At 37.1% G+C, this 21507-nt stretch overlaps 1 protein-coding gene across 2 annotated transcripts; it reads right to left on the reverse strand.

Moving 5' to 3' along the window:
• Positions 1–21: 21 nt before the first annotated feature.
• On the reverse strand, positions 22–11809 carry LOC122669156 (SAL1 phosphatase-like). Of its 2 annotated transcripts, none has more exons than XM_043865841.1 (9): positions 11582–11809; positions 9876–9951; positions 7074–7147; positions 6754–6959; positions 4301–4511; positions 4115–4213; positions 2850–3003; positions 349–577; positions 22–313 (listed from the first exon to the last, which is right to left on the reverse strand). In XM_043865841.1, exons 1-8 carry the CDS (start codon positions 11774–11776, stop codon positions 408–410), a joined length of 1185 nt encoding a protein of 394 aa, XP_043721776.1. In that variant the 5' UTR covers positions 11777–11809; the 3' UTR covers positions 22–313; positions 349–407. The 2 variants fall into 2 exon arrangements, with proteins under 2 accessions (XP_043721776.1, XP_043721775.1); XM_043865840.1 differs by having other exon boundaries at positions 22–307; positions 343–577.
• Positions 11810–21507: the final 9698 nt, after the last annotated feature.

A 21507-nucleotide genomic window follows, 5' to 3' on the forward strand; every position in this document is an offset into this window, starting at 1 on the left:
CAGAGCAGGATGCTACTGTTGTATCACTGGAAAGAAAGATATGAAACTGAAACAAGTTTGCTGTACATTATTCTAATGAATTTTCTCATCAATCATGTCAACAATAAAAGCTCATATTAATTTAGAATTTTTATACTTAAAAGCGCAAAAAGAAGCATGTCATTCAAAAAGAAAAAGGGCAGCTTGTTGAATTGCAGTAGGTAAACAATAGAACAAAGTATTATAGCAGCTAACAAGAGTTGCTTCCCAAATGCATTGGGCACATGGAGTGAATCTCCATCGAGTGCAAACGTCTCTCGTCCAGTAATACAGACTCAAAAAACAAAAAGAAACACCTTGACTCACTGATGAAGCCATTTAAATCAGCTAGAGGAATTGGTGAAAGAGGATAACTACCATTAAAGCAATCACATGGATGAAGCTGATTGTGCTTCAGTCAGAGAATCTCGAACTGCCTTCAAGAGCAAAGGCATCAACTTTTGGTTGGTGACTATAATGCCTGTGTCTAGATCCAGGAATTTACCCTTGGAGAAATCCAAAGGATTTCCTGCAGCATCTGTTACCACACCACCAGCTTCTGTAAAACATCAACAAACATAAGTCATTATATATGGAGAAAAGAGTAGTTTCACTTCCAAGGAACAATGCAATCTCAATATTCATTGCAAAGGAAGGAATTATAATGATTACAATTGGAATATGGCATGAAACACAGATTTTCTCAAGCTTTGCCAGACAGCTTTCAAAGTCATAATGTTTCCTCTAGAAGGTTTCAACTTTCGAACCTTGTTTTGAACTGTGATACCAGGCTGGTACGTTGGTGACAAGCCTGAGGCACTCGAAGTGGGTTCCTGATCCCCAGAAAAGAACAAAAGGGCGTATCTTTTATTTAACTCCAAGAATAAAATAATTAATGCACCGATATTGGAAGATATAAAACTGCAAATGGCACTGGTTGATTCAACGAATCTCAATTACAAATTTCTTGTTTCGTCTTTGTATCATCAGTCATCTTCTCCAGTCTCAACAACAACATCATTGTTATATTAAAATTTAAAAAAAAAAGGGCACATTCTCACAGACTTCAGTTGTAGAAATTTCATAAACATAACTAGGTTTCATCAAATTTCACACTCAGTAAAAGCTGAAAGTTCCAGAAGAATGATGTCAACTATTAACATCCTGAATAGACGATCTTTATTCATATGTTTCTCTTTGATTCAGAAATTAAGTCCATATTCCTTCTTCTGATATCAACATCCACATCACTGTGTCTATAAATATCTATACCATTTTAGGTTCTGGATATTAGGCCTGAAAGTCAACCACGAGTCTTCCTTCAGCTTTTTAACAGAAGAATGGCATAACAATATCCACATAGCCAATCCCAGAAGTTGGATAAGGATTTCAATGAAAAAAGACTTATCTAGTTTCAAATTCAGCTACATTTCTCAATCCATTTTCTTGATTTTCAAACCATTCTATAGTTATTTTGAAAATCTCATTTACATAAAACAGAACGTTAATCCTAGGGTCCAATTTCCCAGAGCTGAATGCTTTATTTAAACATAATTCCCCCCACCCAGGGAAAAAGCAAAAAAAAAAAAACAAAAACGGAAGCAGCAATTAAGCTGGACTTCTAATCATGCAATCTTGAGGTTGAAATGAAGAATTCTGAACAACCGAGCAACAGCCTCAAGTTCAATTCTCTAAGCATTTTATGGAAACATAAGAACTTAAATTTAGAAGCTTCTTTGAAAATTAACCTAAGTAACATGTCACAAAGGCAATAATTAATGGATCAACTCAACTAGCAGTAGCTTATTTACCTGATAAAGGAAAAATAGGTCAATCAATACTAGGTGTGTACTAGAGCTCGAATTTGCTATTTAAGAGCAGATCTCCCACATTATTATGGAGGGAGACTCACAATGTCTCATAGTTTTGATGGGGATCATGAGAAGGGAACTTGGAGATTCATGCACTTCTTTGGACATTTAAGACATTTGGGTTCCCAAGTGACCTCCTAGTTCCAATGGAGACTGCAGTGAGCAAATGATTTAGCAGACGCATTGGCGAGGCAAGGATGCTAAGGCCAAGGATGTTTTTTGTGAGCATAGGGTCTGTGAGATCGTCATTTCTGTATTTTCCTGTGCTTTGTGGGGAAGCTAGAAGCTTTTTCCAATACCGCTATATTATTTTTTCTTCTCTCAAAAAAAATCAGTTAATTAAAAAAAAAAAAAAAAAAACTAGTTGTGGATTAGTCTTTGTTGGATTGCTTCTTGTTTGTCAAGCATAAATGTCTTTCTTTTTTTGGCACAAAAGAACAAAAAGTTACTAAAAGTGATTCTATCTATCTTTTTAGGAAGGGTGAAATTGTTAACTTTAACCACCCCAATCTCTAAACCCCTTCATTTAGGGCAAGAAGCCTGCCAAGTACATTCATTTTTTTTACTTTACTGCTGAAAACTTTTAGGATTTTTTTTTAAAAAAAACCTTATTTATTTTCACTGATGTTCAGTATTTGGTACATAAATATGCTATTTAATACGTAGGTCATGCATGACTTCCCTTGAAAGGTCAAAACATCTAACCCTTGCAGGGTGTTTTACTATATTGCGAATGAAAAAACAACTAAACACAACATTATGTTTGTACAAACATGTGCAAAACCAAATAAGAAAATTTACTAAATACTCCCAACAACTTGAACAAGAAAATCACTTCCGAGTCCACATACAAAGAGTATAAAATATTATTATACTTTTCTCCCCAACTTTAAGTACTAAGTACCAAAATAGGGAATGTGAAGCAGAAATTGTTTTTAATGGATAAGTTTTTGAATATACCTGTAACTACAATGGACCCAGCTGCATGGTCCCATATCTTCTCACGATATCCTTTATGAGGAAAACGTAAGTATATCGCTCCATCTCCCCTGGATAATGCCCCATACTTTGCTTGGCTATCTATTCTAACAGGAGGTGCTTGGACACCAAGTTTCTAAGGAAAAAAAATAGCATTAGTGGCTAATCAAATACATATAAACATGAAGTAACGCATATAGAGATAGATACATCATACAAGTAAAAATCTTTAGTTTATGGTTTGAAGGGTTTGAAGACTATTAGAACAGTCCAGGCCAACAAACTCACATTAGTCCAATGTTTTTGAGTCTTGAGACCCCCCCATAGATTGGACCCGACCAAAAGATTGACTAGGAGAAAAATCAGCTTTAACAGATGATCACCACCATGTATTTTTTTTCAAGTATTCATTCGAAAAGGGAGAAACTATCCATTAAAATCTTGAAACAAACACAAAAGTAATCACCAGGATTCATGGTTTCAGGTGCAGGTTCTGGGTTGATGTGGGTAAGAGCCAGATCTGTCCAGGCCCTAAAACTAGATAAAAGGACTTGGCTAATAACAATCCTCCAACTGGCTATGGGTACATGAACACATCAGACATCAAACTATAAATAAACAATCTCAAGTTAGAAAGCATGCTGTAATTAACAATCTAGGTTCAACCATTAATATATCCAATTGAAAAACATTCAGCAACAAAAGAATGCAATTATGAGCTTTCAACAAGCCATTAAGGATGCCAATGGAAGATTTTTCATGTGTAAAAGTTTGTGGATACAAATGTTTAGACATCAGCTGAAGTTTTAATCACTAGAATAGTACCTAGTAAGCCTACCAGCCGTAATTTATTTCATATGCAAGTCCATAGTTGCCACGGCGTCTAGGCAACCCAAGGCGTTGGAGACTTGGAGGGGGTCCAGAAGAAAGTCGACCAAGGCGTTCAAGATGCCCGCCTAGGCATCGCCTTGACAACTATGTGCAAGTCCAATGAATGGTATGTAACGAACCCACAAATTTTAGAACCTGGGGGTGGGGGGGGGGAGAAGAAATAAACACTGATTTGACAGATCCAACGCATATCCCATACCAACACCCAAGTCATCCAAGATCCAACACAGGTACTTTGAGATAAAAATAAGAGTCCATTTATTCGGTAGATCCTGGTCCTCCTCTGAACATTAGACACATAGTAAGTTAAGCAGAAAGGAGGAAGAATAACAAACTAAAGGGGACATATATAGTACCTTTGCTATAGAACCAGATAAATCATGCATGGAATGCGCTGCTTCAAATGATTCAAAAAATGATGCCTCTGCAGGATTATCAATGGCACTGACATTCACCTGAAAAACAAACGTAAGCTTAAAATCATCAAAGACCCAGCGACCAACTAGAAATGAACTACTGAAACATCTCGAATGTGTATTAACCTTTATGGGTGAAGAACCATCCAAGGACTGCATATAGGTGCCACAACCAACTTTAGCATAGAAAAGGCAACCAACTTGGTTTTGAGAAGAATGCTGATCATGACTACCCATTCTTGCAACAGGAAGATTTGGACACGCCAAAACACCAAGAACTACTTTTCCTTCATCTAGCAGTCCTAATGCTATTGCATATTGATCTCCTCTTAGAAACCTAAAATCCAGTCTCATGAATATAAGACAACCTACCAAAGGAAGCTCATAGAGTGCCACAGAGAAACAGAAACATATAAACAGTTTGATGTGACTGCAAGGAACAGTGTATACGGGCAAGTAACAAAAAGGGGAAATCACTAAGAAAAATTCATGGAATCCCCTTCATTTGTAAACAAGTTAAATTTGGATTTTGATTGAGAATAAATCTAAAGCAAACCAGAAAGATGGAGCGAATCTCTGAAAGAATATAATATTACTTCAGCACTAAAGAATCAGGTATTTTTCTGAATTTCTTATTGTTAAATTAAGCATGCAGTTACATAAGTAACTACTATGTTATGGTAGTGAATGGTGACAGCCAAACTCTTCCAGACTTATACTATACTTCTTCCTCAGTATCTTGTTTTCCTCATCCCTTTATAGAAATAAAAAAAGAACAGCAAACATCTTATCCATCTATTGCTAATAAAGAATGCCAATGCAGCATAATTGCATTGGGAAAATGAAGTGTGTCTACATCTATTTTAGCATATCTGCCAGATGAATATGTATATTTACACATAATGAATAAGTTATTATCCATGAATAGTATAATAATGATTAAATGCACCTCTCCCTAGACTTGTTGATAGGGCTAGACTCACTAAAACAGCAAGTAGTTAAACTCACAAGCCAGTTTGATGGGAATCCAATGGACTCACGTCATGAGATAGGATAGTGGAACAATACTCCCAAGTTTGATGGGAATCCAATGGCTAGATAGGCTGTTATAATAGAGAGAGCAAAAAATAGAAAGTAGGTCTCAGATTTAGCAACAATCAAGATCAAACAAACTTCTGGACAGATCAACACCAAATTAGAACCAAAGGTAGGGATTGATGCCTAGATATATCTCTCCAAATATGTCAACAAACTGATAGTTAGATTGAAAGATAGGAACAAAGGCATGAAATTAGAAAGTAGGGACAGATTTAGTAACTTACTTATTTGTATCATAAGTAACCATTAGAATGGGTTAAACTTCTGGTCAGCAGAAGTCCTCCAATAGTAAAGAACTCTTCAAAACACTACAAGAATCTGCTGGGCAAATTGGAAGATATGAGGGATAGAAAACTGCTGCGATGAAACTTCAAGGAAAAGTACCGCAGGATATGGAAGAGTGGAAAATATGGTCTGCTCTTGATCTCTCATCACCAACACCACTTTAGTCCAATGGTACCAGCAGGCAATAACACAACTTCAGAAGGGTCTCGGACAGCTTCACATACACTAGGATTGTAGAAAATTGAAGTAGAAACAAAGGAAAGAAGAAGGGGACATGACCAAGGCCTTGGTCAATATCTCACTAACCAGCAGAGCATCTCACAGAAACAAGGGCACAAAGCCAACATTCATTCATTATCAAAATCGTCTGGAAGGCTCTAAGGTCCCTTCCAAATAGAGAGAAGTGTACTACCTCTAGAAAGGAAGGTAATAAAATAGGCCCACACATGTAGTATTGAAACCTTGTACACCAAGCAACTAAAAAATAGAAACAACTTAAATAGAAACTAGCCTATTACTGCCAAGTAACCAAAATAGAAACCAGTCACCTGTAGTAGCTCCTAAATAACAAAAGGAAACTCCAACATAGCCCCTACGATTCTGGTTTCGAGTGAACCAGCAAACTCCCAGACCCATGGGCTTGGCCTGGACTGAACCAAAGTCCAGTTGAAGAACCTCAGTCCTAAGTATGGACCTTGTTTTCTTATTCCTGTGGCTGTACTATTTGTAGTGCAGCTTGTCTACATCACTTATCTATCCATATATGCATACAAATGGAGTGCATATAGCTTGTCTGTGAAATAACTAGATACATCTAGAGAAGAGAAGAATACAAAAAAAAAAAGAAAAAACAAAACAAAACCAAAAAAAGGTACAGTTGCCATCAATCCACTTCACTTTTTTCAACAAAATAATAAGGGAAAAGATCTCCAGATGAATTGCTAAGAACAGATGCTCATTGCTAGCTATTTATCACTGGATCCATGGTTAATTGTAACAGTCCCATAGAACTTATTGTGGACAAAAGTCCATACACATACAGAGAGACAGAAGAAATCAAGCAAAGAGAAAGAAAATAAATAAATTTGCCATGTCATCAATAACCCAAACCACATTTTCCTATACAGTGAGAATTAAATTTTTGCTAAATGGTTATTTAACCAAAAGAAACTATCCATTTCAGCTATTAAACTCACCCTTTAGTACCATCTATGGGATCCAAAACCCAGTGCCGGCCAAGAGGACCCCCTTCAGATTTGCCACTATCAATGGCCTTAAGCACATCTTCTGCTGACAATGGATATATGTTGTATGTTTCATCACTAGATAGGGTCTCGTTCACAAGTTTTGTTATACGTTCCAGCATTTCCTGACCACTTTCCTTGCGGAGATCTCCTGAATCCTAGAGAGGTACTCAAATCATATTGTTAGCTTCTACAGAAGAATTTAACAACAATTGCCACTGGATCCATCACATGCACAGTGAATTTAACAATAATATGAGTCTGCATATTACCTCCTCAGCTACCAACGAAAATGATTCAGAATGAAGTTCCCTCTCCAGCACAAAGCTAACTAGTGCCTGTGAACCTGAAAAAATAAGACGAAGCATCGACTGGAAAAAATAAATATTAAATTATGAAAAATAGGAATTCTATCAACCTAAAAGCTGAAAAAGTAACACTTAACAACAGCCACAAGAAGCATTGGAAACTGTTCTCATTTTTCCCTCTTATTGTTTGAACATCTGAGCAAGTGACAGTTTTCACTTTTATTTTTTGGGCTTGAACTTAATGGTAAAGTATTTTCACAAATATATCAGATGACTTTACTAAAGTCAATGGCTAGATTCAGTCAATACCATAGCAGCGAAAAAATCACCATTGCAGATGAAAAGTATGAAAAAGTGAAAGTTTTAATTAATTGGGAGCCAGATTTTAATATTTTTTTTTTTTAATATATTAAAAAGTAAAAAATCTATCACCCTAGTGAAGGCCCCTTATGTGGAGAAAGATAAGAGGAAGAATTGCATGGTGAGTATAGGATGGGAATTTACTTCTCCTTCCTCCTGTTGTATGCATTGTGGATGCACATACTGGGGGGAAGAGAGACCATATTGAGTGTCAACCTCTGGTCTCCTAAGCGAAAAGCATCCTAGTGATCCTGTTAAAGTGTTATTTCTTATTTCTTATTGTCTTTTGTATTGCTTGCTTACTGTTTACTGTAGGTATTTAATTAAAAGGGGCAAACTTGCAATTGCACTAGCAAGCAAGGGTTATATATATGCTGCCTATCGGTTGGGGAATTCAATTCTATCCTACCATCGGTTAGAGGAGTTCTTCTCCTTCTTCTTCTTGTTTTCACCTATGTAGGTCTAGTTCCTTTCTTTCTCCGGTTTTTGCCACATGGTATCAGAGCCAGGAGGTCGAGTGTTCAATCCCTGGTATGTACAAAGATTGTGTTAGGTGGTGTTATGCCCCTACGCTTTGTGCCCCTTGCTGCCACGTGATGTGTCACACGCAGAGCGTTGTGTATGTGGGCCTGCACATGTAGGGGTGTTGATGTGTATTGATATGCGTTGTTGTGGCCCTTAATTAACAGCTCGAGCTATTGGGATAAGCAGTTGTAACATAGTATCAGAGCAAATAAACCAGTGACTGCATCTTCTTGTTGTTGGCTTGAGAGTCCTTCAACGGATCATGAAAGTGCGCAATAATTCTACTGCTTCTTTTGTTCCATGATGTCTTTTCTTGTTCAATGAAGAACTAAAACGATAGATTTTTTTTGGGCGGAAGGAATCTTCTTTGCTCTCCTCCTGTGTGGAGGAGAAAATTCCTTACAAGATAACAATCCAATAAAAATATAAACTAGCCAAGCATACTCCCTAATTTCTAGTTACATCAAAACAGAAACTGAATGGCTACTTAAAAATAGAAACCAAGATAAAATAAATCTCCATAAAGCCTCCCACGCAAGTCACTTAAGGGGACCCTTAATGGGCCCAAATCTGGCCATTAGTTGGGCCTAAAACTCAAGCCACCAGAGGTTTTAATGCAGACCATGCTGGTCCCACTGCTGGCCCATATAGGGGCCAAAAAGGGGCTGGCTCGATTAAGTTCAGGGCAGGCTGTTGTGGCTCTGGTCTTCCTCCTCTTCAAGCTCATCGTTCTGCATCACTTGAGGGGGAGTGCTATTTCTTATTGTCTTTTGTATTGCTTTCTTATTGTCTACTGCAGGTCTTTACTTAACGGACTTGCACAACCAAGGGTATGGTCCCACTGCTGGCCCATATAGGGGCCAAAAAGGGGCTGGCTCAATGAAGTTCAGGGCAGGCTGTTGTGGCTCCGGTCTTCCTCCTCTTCAAGCTCATCATCCTGCATCACTTGAGGGGGAGTGATATTTCTTATTGTCTTTTGTATTGCTTTCTTATTGTCTACTGCAGGACTTTACTAAATGGACTTGCACAGCCAAGGGTATCTATAGATAGACAGATAGATAGATATAAGGGCGTACCCAGTGCACGAGGCTCCCGCCACAGTGGGGTCTGAGGGGGTTCATAATGTACGCAGTCTTACCCCTGCTTTCGCAAAGAGGCTGTTTCCAGACTCGAACCCGTGACCACTTGGTCACAGTAGAGCAACCTTTACTGTTGCACCAAGGCCCACCCTCAGTTGGGGAATTCAGTTACAGTTCTCCTCTCCTACGACTTCTTCTTCTCCTTCTCCTTATCCTCCTCCGATTCTTCTTCTTTTTCTTGTTTTCTCCTACGCAAGTGTTATTCCTTTCTTTCTCTGGATTTGTCACAGAACCTACTGCATGGTCTTTGGATTTAAAATTCTGACTTCAGACTATGTTTAATGCAGACTAGAAAATAGAACTTTATCCGAAAGTCCCTACAAATTTTGAGATAAGGTAAGAATACAAAGAAGAGCTACATTGCCTTTTCCTTCCAATCTTAACTGACTATTTACTAGCTGAATTTTCTTTTATCTCCAAAGTTTTTCAATGTGAACCATTAATGGCTCTGAATCCCCTGCAATATATGCATATTTATGAATTGAGGAACAGGCCACAACATGTTTCAGATGGAAGCTAGACAAATAAAAATGAATTAAAGAATAAAAAATGCCGCTATATTCTGTATGCTATGTAATATAGCACACATAATCTCTACTGCAATAATGTCAAGTGGAAAGCAGCTTTTCAAATATATTAATAGATACTAAATGTTCTCCTCCTTCAACCAAACCATGACATGACTAATCAGCAGAAGAAAGAAAAGAAAAGGAATAAAATTGCATAGACAGTCATTACAAACCATAATCTGCCACTGTAACAGGACTTTTATCGGATTTTGACTGGACATCTGACTTTAGAATTGCTGTTTGCACCTTCTGGAGACACAAACATCAATTAAACCATATTACTCTTTCTATTACATTAAGCAAATGTTTGCAGAAAGGAAAATGGCCACCAATATATTCAAGTAAGGTTATTAATGTTAAAATAAAAAATTTAAGAATTCAAAACAATCATGATTAATTAATTAATTAATAAATAAATAATCTCAATAATTGAGGCCCTGATTAGTTCAATATCATAGTCAAAAGTTCCAATCATCACAGAAAATATGCAATGAATATGACGTCTGTGAAAAAAAAAAATTAAAGAATGCAATTCTAATCCACCATATGCATTTTATATAGAGTAATTCACAACCTATTGAATAATTGTGTTCAGAGAGAAAACTCCATGTCATCCATTATGCAGCCTTGACAAAGTTGAAAGTTGTTTGAGGAAGTTTATCCGAATAAAATTGCACATCAATTTTGGAACCTAGGTATACTATAATAATTTGAAGGCTTTTCCAAAGTTGAACACTCGAACTGAAACCTGCAACAGTGCAGCCCTCCTAAAACTAACCTATCAAACTCGAGTTTGTAGGTGCGATTTTCCCTTTTTTTTTTTCTTTTTTTTATGATATGTAACTCCTTTTGTTGTTTGTAGACCACATCCCCCCCCCCCAGCCCCCCCCCCCCCCCCCCCCCAACAAACTACCTGTGAATTTTCTTATGAAATATTTGAAAGCACAGGGCGCATACAATGTTAAGTTGGTCCTTTTAATCCATGTAATGTAATCTGGCTAAGATTAATGAAGAATTTGTAGACGTAATCAGAACTTATCCATCTAAACTGCTCAGCAAAAAAATCCAGGGGGGAAGCTTTTGTCCATTAGAATGGCTGAAGTTGGAACCGATTTCAATAGCTACTAGGGAAGAAATAGCATTTTGTGGAGATATTATTCATGCTATTCACTCAGGCTTGACTACTAACAGTACCTCACAACACAGTTGAATGGCAAAACAGGATCCCTGTGGCCAACCCCATTTATCTGGGAAAAGTCTTAGTTGAGTTGAATGGAGTTGAGTATTATTTATGGTAGTCATTATTCCTTACTTCGTTCTCTCTATATTTCATTCGGAATGGGAGTTCTCAAAAAATGTCTCACTGATGTACCAGCATATGTGAAAAACTGTGGCAGTTACTGATTAGAGTCTGGCTCCATTCTAGGATCTTTTATACAATTTCAAATTTCAAGCGTCACAAACGGTAATTCCACAGCATCTGTGAAGAGGGATTTTGTATAAGAAGAACAATTTTATGATGCGGGTAATGACGATTTGCGAAGAGTAAAAATAATTGATGAGGAGAAAGGTTCCAAAAGAAATGAGCACAGGACAAAGCTTATGCTAATCAGAGAAATCAAAATCTTCCCCTCTGCCTACCCCAGCCGGCACAACCACAGAAAAAACAAAAAAAAAGGGTAATAATAATGTCGAAATGGCCAATCCTACATCTGGGTTTTACTGGAAGTACCATTTTATGATGTGGGTATTGCTTAAATAACACTACTAAACCACAGAAAGAAAGAAATTCAATCAAGCAAAGAACACCAATTATCAATCGGAGCAGAACAAGAACTGGGTTTTCAATACTTCTTCAAACGAACATGTAAAAACTTGCCTGACACAGTTGAGCAGCAATAGAGGCCGCTTTCTTCGCAGCAGCGAGCTCCCTCTCATACGACATTGAAGCAATTGGGGCTTTTCTCAGAAGGAGAGACAAAAGAGGCTTGACTACTTTGGTTTTTGCGAAGAAAGGTGATCTCACTGAATTTATACTTTTAAACCCTGAAAAGCTGACAATTGTTGATGCCATTTCTTCGCGGGTCTACAGCACCCTTGTATATCGGCGGGCTACAGTAGATTTTCTATTACGCATTACTTTCACATATCCTCCAGGGAAAGGTACAAATGTACAATCACACACAGGCAGGAAGATGTGAAGATCAGAAGATGAGATTGAAGAACTGTGATGTCAGTCGCAAGACTCGCAACTCCAGTATCTACCGTCTGATGTATGAGGCCTGATTTGGTATGGTTTCTATTTCAATTTCATAGGATGATTTCTATTTCAGAAAATTGTTTGATTTGATTTTTGCAGGTTATTTTAGTGAAATATAAATAACTGAGGAGCTGTTTCATTTTTTTAACTAATTTCATTCTTGCTCTTTAATGAGCGCATGGTTAATTTGATGGAGTGTCTGTTTTCTTCACCTATGGTGTGAATTTATGATTGTTTCATAATTCGCATATGCGGAGCAAGGATAGCATTCAATAACAGACACAATATCGTTGATAGGACCACTCTGTGGCTCAGCCTAGTTGCAAAGGAGAAAAAAATGAAATAAAAACAAATAAAACTTAAATTATAATTTTATTTATAATTATTATTTAAATATAATTGTATAAGTGGTCACGTTAAGGTTGCTCCATTGTGACCGAGTGGTCACAGCCGGTTTGAATGTTGGTGTCAACCTATCCACGAAGTGGGGGTAAGACTGCATACATTATGACCCTCTCCAGACCATGCAATGGCAGGAGCCTCGTGCACTAGGTACACTTTTAATAATTTTATAATATATTTGAAAATATATAAAAATTTGTTTAGTAGATTTATTATGTTTTGCAACTAAATTTTTTGTTTAAAAAAGAAAAAATATGGATTCCATTTGTAAATATGATTATCATAAGAGAACAAGAACTCTATCCGGGAGGGAGTGAGTGCTACACCAACACTCCTATGAGTCTATCTCTCTCATCCTCATATGAAAATACACATTTGGCCCCTGATTTTGAGGACGAGAGAGATAGACACATGGGAATGCTAGAGTAAGCCACATTCCCAGACAAAAAACTATTTCCTGTATCATAATTAGCAAGAGTTTTTTCCATCGATACACAATCATGATTACAAAAATTTATATTTTCCTTGAAAAATTAATTTCCCTTCCCTTCCCTTCGAACTAGACAAAGCCACAAAGATTTAGGGCTCGGACTAAGGAGCACATTACGAATGCCAATCCCAATTCAAGTCGAACATAAATTATCTAACTCTTTCTAAACTCGGATACAAATTAACCTATTTGAAGCCGATTTAGGCTCTATTTGAGATTTTGAGAAATATTTCATGGGATGATAAATTGAGATTAGGGTGTTTTGTCTTTTCCTCTTTTGATTTTTGAGTTTTGGTAATTGATGAAGCATGATTTTATACTTTTTCCCAAGTGGCTACACAACCCTCATTTGTTCTAGTCACAAGTGACTTTCTCTATTCTTTACCAAAAAAGAAAAGAAAAGTGACTTTCTCTATTTGATGGGCCAGGCTTGGGCCTACACGATAACGATAAGCCATATGAGACTTAGCCCAATTCTAAATATACACCCATGTACACTTTATGATATCTTTGGTTTTTTTGTTTTGAGAAATTTTGAATGGATCAACCCTCACTAGCTCAAGTCACAAGAGACCTCCTCCATTTTATGGGCCAGGCTTGGGCCTATTCTCTCTTAGACCTTTACAATTGTTTGTCAAGCCCAACAAAAAATGCAAGTCTACCAATCAGGTAAAACCATAAAAGGCCTAAACACATGAACACAGCCCAAGATGAGCCAGGATAACATAGGGGTGTCAATCAATCGGTTTGGGTTCAATTTTGATTTACCATGTAAAACTACTCCTAAGCATAAACAAAATGTGTTTTTTTTTTTTTTTTTGCTGATAACTTGGTTCTGTGTCTTATCGGTTTCAATGCAGTCCGATTTGGTCTCGATGTCACAAAACCCCAACCCAAAACATGATCCAATAAGTTCATATCGATTTCGTTTTGATCAGTTCAACTCGATTTTATCAGTTGGGGCTAGCTTTTGACACCCTAGGATAACATATTTTTAAAAGAAAAAATCATTAGTGCAGCGAAATTTCTATCCTCAAAGTCCCTTATGAAGAAGGTGGTGATTGTTACAACGTCTACCTCCGTGAGGAGTGAAGAACATATCATGATAAGAAAGAGGCTAGCTATGTCATCTAGACCAAACAACAGTAGTCTCCACTCTTCTCAATATGATCTAAAAAATAATTAGGGTTTTGTCTAACTCCACACAAAGCCTGATCATATACGAGTGAAAGAGCTAATGACCTCTTGTTCGAGTGGTTTGTGTTGAGGTTCATACAGAATGCGGAAGCAATAATTCCATATTGGATGTAAATAGTCCGATGTAGAGATATCTACGATTAGCTTTTAAGAATGAGTTCTACTCAAGTCCTTAACAAGTGATATCAGAACCAAACCCTAACAGAGCCAGAGCATCCAAACCTAATGTCTCCGATGATGAAATCGGAGCCGCGCAAAGATTAACTCCTTACACCGATGCCATTGCAAGCATTAATCCCTCTCTCTCCCCTCTCCCTTCTTAAGTTGTAGGCCCCATGTGGTACTGTACTGTTCTTCTCCCCTTTTTAAGTGGTAGCCCATGTAGCATTGTTCTGTAGTTCTTACTTGACACCAACAAAAGAAAAAAGAAATGGGCCTTTTTTCTTTCTTTCTCTGTGTCTATAGAAAGTTTATTGGTTCTCTAGGTATTATTTGGTACTCTTCCGGGGCTCTTTTAAGAGTGAGAGAATTAGTGGAATAAGTCCAAAGAAAAGAAAAGGTAGAAAAGGGTTGAAACACAAGCTTATGGTTCTGAGATTGTGACACATGTCCTATGATTGTGACAATTGTTTTATGACCAAATATATGAGGTGTCATAATCCTATTGGGTCTTGTGAGATTGTTTTGGAGGGGGGGGGGGGGGAGAGAGAGAGAGACCATGTCAATTCATGCTGTTCATAATGGTAGTATACGTTATATCCATTGTTAATCATTCAATCTTTTGAGAAGCAAGGGATCAATAATTCAATGCTATAAGTGGATGGATATATATTGAGATACCTTCTTATTAGAATCTAATCATAAGATATAAAGTGTTGTAATAAATCTCATCATTCAGAAATGTAGTGGTTCTGAATGCCATTTTTTTTTCTTATTGGAAAACATATATCTATTGATTTGCTGGTGAGTGACTCATGGTTGATTTACAAATATCTATCAATGTCATTTGTATTGTCTAAGTCTAATAAGTTTTGATCCCGAGGGTCCTATCTAATTGGGCAGTTAATTCCCAATTTCAATTGGATTACATTAATTAAGGATCAATCTTAAGCTCTTATCTATTTGCGCTTATCATCGACGATCTAACTAGAGGCATATAAGAAGGGATCCCTTGGTATATGATCTTTGCAGTTGATATCGTTTTGGTGGATGAGACTTAAGTAGGGATTAACGCCAAAGTGGAATTATGGAGACCAATCTTGGAATTAAAAGACTTGAAGATAAGTAGAACAAATATCGAATATATGGTGTGTAACTTTAGCAACACTGGGACGGATAATGAGACGGGAATAATGGTGAGAGGAAGATCCCACAAAATGAGTATTTTAGATATTTGGGATCAATCGTTAATAAGGAGAAAGACATAGAAAACAACGCTGCCCAAAGGATTAAAATAAGGTAGATGAAGTAGAGAATGCGTTCAGAGTTCTGTGTGATCGACATATCTCTTTAAAGTTTAAAGGAAAGTTTTATTGAACTGTCATTAGACCAGCTATGATGTACGGTACAAAATGTTGAGCTACGAAGAAGTGTCATATAAATAAACTTGGTATGGCAGAGATGATGATGTTGAGATGGATTTGGGAGAAAACTAGGAAAGATAAAGTAAGAAGTGACTGTATTAGAGTTGGTTTGGAGTAGCTCCGACACATGATAAACTTAGAGAGAGTCATTTGAGGTGGCATGGTCATGTTCAATAGAGGCCATCAGATGCCCCAGTTTGAACGAGCAACCTAATCCAGATTGAGGGACACAAAAGAGCTAGAGGCAGGCCTTAGATAACCATAGGAGAAGCGGTGAAGAAAGACATGCTTACCTTAGGCCTTGTTCCTTGTATGACTTTAAATAGAGTTGAGTGGAGAGAGAAGATCCACATGGGCGGCTCCATTTAGTTGGGCTATGATGTTTGTGACGATGGTGTTAATACACTCTTTTCTTGAGGCCTAAGGCTCAATTATGATGCAGTTCATGCTAAGTCGCGTCGATGCCCTAGAGTTTGTGTCATTGTTGTGTGTTCCTTCCTTTTATTATATTATTAATTTATGTTACTTTTGGGATCCATATAGCTGACGCTATTTAGTTGGGATAAGGTTGAGGTGTTGGTGGTGGTGTTGTTATCTAGGCATCACTATGTTTAGTGAAGTATAATGCTTCACTATTTGCCACTTAACAATACATGTGTTAGTCCATGTGATAAAGGACGCCACATATATCTCAATGGCCAAATTTTAGTCCAACGTAAGAAAGGAAAGTTACTCAAACTCTGATTTAAATTTTAGTAAATTATTAAAATACCATCAAATGGAGATCAATATAAAATAAAAAAGATAGCATCTTTTGTAATTTTAGTTACTTCTTCTACTCATTTTAGGTTAAACTTGTACTAATGAGATGGGACCTTTATCCGCTGTTGTGCACTGTAGCGTTGTTGTGCCATTGTGCGGTGCAATAGCGGCCATGTATGCACAGTGGGGCCCGCTATCCACACATGGCCTCTGCTACGCCGCATGATGGCACAGCAGCGCTGCAGTGCACAACAGCGGATAAAAATTCTAATGAAATGCTAGTCTAGTACCAACACCTCTTTAGTGCAGTTGGTGAATTGTGGTGCGCTTCATGCCCATGCTCACTAGGACTCGAAATCTCATGGCTAGTACCTTCCCCCCTCCCTATTCCCCCCCCCCCCCCCTTAAGAAAAAAAAAATGATGTGTGTCTGATCCTTTATCACATAGACTAAAACATGCACTGCCATATGGAAAATAGTAAAACGTTAGATCTGTCTAATATTGTTCTTGGCCAAAAACATCTCTAGAATCTTGTTTGTGTAAATTTTATTGTTCTTGGTCAAAAGAATCTCTAATATTATTCTAGCAAATATGTTCCACATGACATCTCTAATTTAGTGCTCGGTATGAGATCTTGTTATATCTTCTACCAAAAAATAAAGAGATCTTATTATATCACAACTTTTGTCAGATTCATGGTTAGCTAAAACGTATTTTATACAGCCTTTTTGGTCGTTTTCATTTTTATTTATTTATTTATTTTTTTGGGGGGGGTGCTGGGAATTATATGGTAAAAAAGGCCAAAAGATAGGAAATGTTTTAAACACATTTACCATTTTTTTTTTGGCATGAAAAAGTGACACATTATAAAAGCTTTTTTTATTAGTAAAGAAAGTTATTTTTTTGGGTAGGAAAAAACTTACTTTAATATTTTATAATTTATCATTAATATATATAATGTTAATATATAATTTATAAGTCTAACAATTTATATTTTTTAAATAATTTTTAAAATATTTGACTGTATTTTTTATATATCTTCTTTAATTGATCAATCGAATTTTAACAAACAATGGAAAGATTTTGATCCAGGTCACACAGGATTCTTGGATCTGGCTCTCCTCCAGCCGTGGCGGGAGAGTGAGGGTCCAGCCCAACAATAATACGCAAAAATAGGGGGGGTTCATAGAGGGGTCCACTTTGGGTCCCCCCCCCCCTTTTGAAATGACCAAAACCACACTCTTTTTGAGTGTTTTTCCTAGGTTGGACCCTCCAGCTCTTTCCACGGCTAGAGGAAAGCCAAATTAAATCACACCAGGCTACGGTGAATCCTAATCCTCTCCAATGAGAAGCACACCCAACGAGCATCCCAACAGTTGGGCTGACTAGACATCTATCGGGATGTGTGCTAGCCAGCTCAACCGTTGGATGCCTCGTTGGAGACGATTTGGATCCGGCTACGGCTACGATCTTGTAACACATCCCAATTCGAAATATTCAGTAAAATTTTTCCACGTGTCAATGCAATGAAACCTTTTTTTTTTTTTGGTAAAGTAATGAAACCGTTTCACATCATCAAATCTGAGCCGAAGATAAAAAATAATGCTCCCCAATAATGAGAGATTTAAATATAAGCATAAAATTCAATCCAACGGTTCAACAGGATTACGTTAGGTGAACACCGTTCCACTCAATCACCAGTAGGCCTTATAATCGAACTAGATGTCACCATCGCCATTAATTAATTGAAAAAGAAAAACCATTCTCAAATCTCAATCATGAAAGTTGCAGTGGTCCCATGCCGCGGCCGTACACTATATCCATGTGTGATGTCGTACGTTATCATTTTTTCAGGAAAAGAAAACCAGCATTTGTCAGTTTGACACGGCAGGAAAACGACTAAGTTGGCGAATAGGGGAAGAAGCTGAGTCACCTTCAAAGGTGGAGATTCAACGAATCCAAGAGCACCAAAAGGGTCCGAAATAATACGGAATCTCTGCAACTTGCTCATTTTTCCCACCCTTTAATCTTGACTTATTTTTATTAAAAAAAATTGAGATTTGTTTGGTATTTAACTTATATGCCAACAGGTTTAGAGTTGATGGAATACGTTAAATTAAGTCTTTTAATCCACATGTTATAGAGTAAAATGATAATAAGATTCGTGATATTTAAACAAAAAAATTGATTTTGTTTGATGAAATCATGAAAAAATTACAAGCATTGTTCGACAAATTCGACTCTTTGCTACCAATTGAAATTATCATAGGAGAGCACTCAAAGCCGTCAACAAAGAAGAAGAAGAATCCAAAACAATACAAATCAAGCACCACTTCCTTCAAAATGATACTAGTCTTTACAATGAAATCTTTCTGCCATGAGATGACCATACTTGTTTTGTCAATTGAGATTTCTCCTATCAAAATCTGGGACCCGGTGGAATAATTTTAATTTTATTCGTTATTTCAATTCTTAAAAAATTGGTCTTCAAGACAAGACCAAATTTAAGGGGATAGAACTGTTACGTGCATCATGGTTAGATTATGGTTTGGGTATATTTTACTTAGTTATTTGGTAATAGGTGGGGTTATTTTAGAAGTGAGTTGTAATTCGTGGGAGGAATTGTAATGGAAGTGGTAATTAAACCGTAGAAATTGTGTAACGGTTACCTTTAGCAGCCCTAGTTATTAGTAGGATCAAATGGAAGAAGGAAGTTTTTGAATCTTTAATATATTTCTTAGAAATGAGGTAGGCTTCTTCACCTAGGTTGACGCCCTTGCTTTGCCTGTAAAGCAAACCCCAAGTCCCTATTTCCTCTCTCTCTCTCTCTTTATTATTTTTTTATTTTTAGATTATCTTGCACTTATCATTTGATATCAGAGTCAGTCACCATGTCACGGGTTCGACTCACGGAAATGACTACATAGGAGAGGCCTATCTGGAGTAGAGTGAAAGCCGTCAAAAAAAGATTACTTACTGCTAGACAAAAACTATGGAGCAGAGTGGAACCGCTTAAAAAAGACTATCTATCGCTAGAGTGAAAGTTACTTAGAGTGAGAACCGTCGAGGACGACGGTTACAGAAACGTGGTAGTCTATGTTTAATAGGGGCCCACTCTAGTGTATGGATGTTAAATTGGATTAAAGGGTTTGATTTAACGTGTTCCATTAGTTCTGAAGCTTTTTGACGTACCGATTAAATACCTAACAAGATTTAATAGAATATCTCTTGTTAGAAACATTTATTTAATTCTTCTAATTGATTTTTTGTGGTCAACCATTTGGAAATGAGGAAGTGATTCTAAGATGATTGTTTTTTTAAAAAAAAAATTAGATTTTGTTTGTGTCATTGTAAAATTGTATGTGCAAATGATATTTTATATAAATTGTTTCCATTTCTTATTTTATTTGTATTTTACATTAAAACAAATAAGTGGAAAATTCTAAAAGTTTAAGATTTTAGATGTAAAAGCACGGTTTTAAAAATTGGTGAATCGACTGATTCAAATAAGAATTAGCCGAGACCGATCCAGCCGATTCCTAACAATTCCTACTGTTTTTTTTTTTGGTAATGCAATTCCTTTTCCTACTTATTTTACTCTATATTCTATCAGTTCTGGCTGGCTAAGATTAATTCGAGCCAATTTAGGTCGAAGTTAGTCATGGTCAATCCAACCGATTCCCGTCGATTTTACTTTGTTTTTGACCGATTCCAACTAGTTCTGACCAATTCAAATCAAAATCACCACTGGTCGATTTGATTCTCGTTTCCATTTTTTGAAACCTTTTACAAAGGTAAAGACTTGATTGGTATGAAGTCATTTCAACCCCTATTATGAGAGGAGGGACGTCCTCCAAAGAACTTTTGCCCTTGAAGTTTTCAAAGAATTGAAACGCTCAAAATCTCCCTACAAATTTAAAACCAAATGGATTCTACTTAATAAAGAGTATTGGGAGACGAAAAAGATCCTATGCATCCGGGCTGCATGTGCAGCGCCAGGCTCAAGGCGGTGCGTTTTGATCGCCTTACCCCTGCTCGGACAAGACGTTTGGATACGGGTAAAATGGTTAAAATGCACTGCCTTGAGTCTGGCATTGCACATGCAGCCCCACTGACCGGATGCACAGGAACCAAGTCCATTGGTAGATGGGAAACAATAATTCTCCATTGTTTCAATATACAATATGGATCCAGATTTTAAGCACAGGTACACATAACCTTTCTCCATTGGTGCACATCACCTTTTGCAGTTTTGCCGTTTAGGGCATTGGAGATGGTATTAAGGGAACCCTGAAAATAGGGGTGCGGTAATTTGGACATTTTGAGAGAAGTGAACAGTAGTCTCGGTGGGAAGGGAAGTGCCCACAATCCGCATGCAATTTCAACATAAAACTAACTTTCCCAATATATTATATGTTTTTGTTTTAAGGCAAAAATAAATCCATCTAGGATCGTAAATGCTCTGCCTACTACCAATATCTTCCATTGTTCTCTGACACTCTCTACAACACCATCCGAATCCCACGGTCTCTTTTAATCGTGGGTGAAGAAAAACTCAGTCCTTGTTTTAAAGGCAATAGAAATTGCATAGAAAAAAATAAAGTATTTTACTCAAATTCATTAAAATTTTAAAAATAGTTTCTAATGTATTTTTTTTAAAAAAAAATCATGTTGTATCTATCCATAAAAATAATCTACAAAACTAAATTTTATTAGGGAGAAAGAACGCCATCGGGTCGTGCCAGACATGCTATCCCTATGCCCTGACACAAGGGTGTGCGAAATGACCACCTCACTCCTGATCATTCCAGGGTTTCAGGGAGTGTAGCGGTTATTTTGCACACCCCTTTGTCAAGGTGCAGGGGTAGCGTCCGCTACGCAACCGAGTGGTGTTCTCTTTTCCCCTTTTATTAATATACTTCTAACTCTTTGTTGGTGGCTTTTTTTCGATTTTTTTAAAATCTTAGTAATCACACATAGAGCTACTTTTTACTTTGGTGTATGCTTTATTAATGGTTCAAAAGCGGGACCATTACTCCATTAGCGAACCAAGTTCCAGCTATTTAGGAAACTTAGTTCCTTTATCTGTGGATCCCCTTTAATCTTGGGG

The sequence above is a fragment of the Telopea speciosissima genome, chromosome 7 (genome assembly GCF_018873765.1).
Source record: "Telopea speciosissima isolate NSW1024214 ecotype Mountain lineage chromosome 7, Tspe_v1, whole genome shotgun sequence".
Lineage (NCBI taxonomy): Eukaryota > Viridiplantae > Streptophyta > Magnoliopsida > Proteales > Proteaceae > Telopea > Telopea speciosissima.

Excerpts from the sequence above, each read along its gene's own strand:
- LOC122669156 (XM_043865841.1), bottom strand. The coding sequence starts at position 11,776 with ATGGCATCAACAATTGTCAGCTTTTCAGGGTTTAAAAGTATAAATTCA. Across the intron at positions 4,512-6,753 it reads CCCATAGATGGTACTAAAGG|GTTTCTAAGAGGAGATCAAT; the intron begins GTGAGTTTAATA and ends ACTGGATTTTAG. Across the intron at positions 4,214-4,300 it reads ATGGTTCTTCACCCATAAAG|GTGAATGTCAGTGCCATTGA; the intron begins GTTAATACACAT and ends TTTGTTTTTCAG.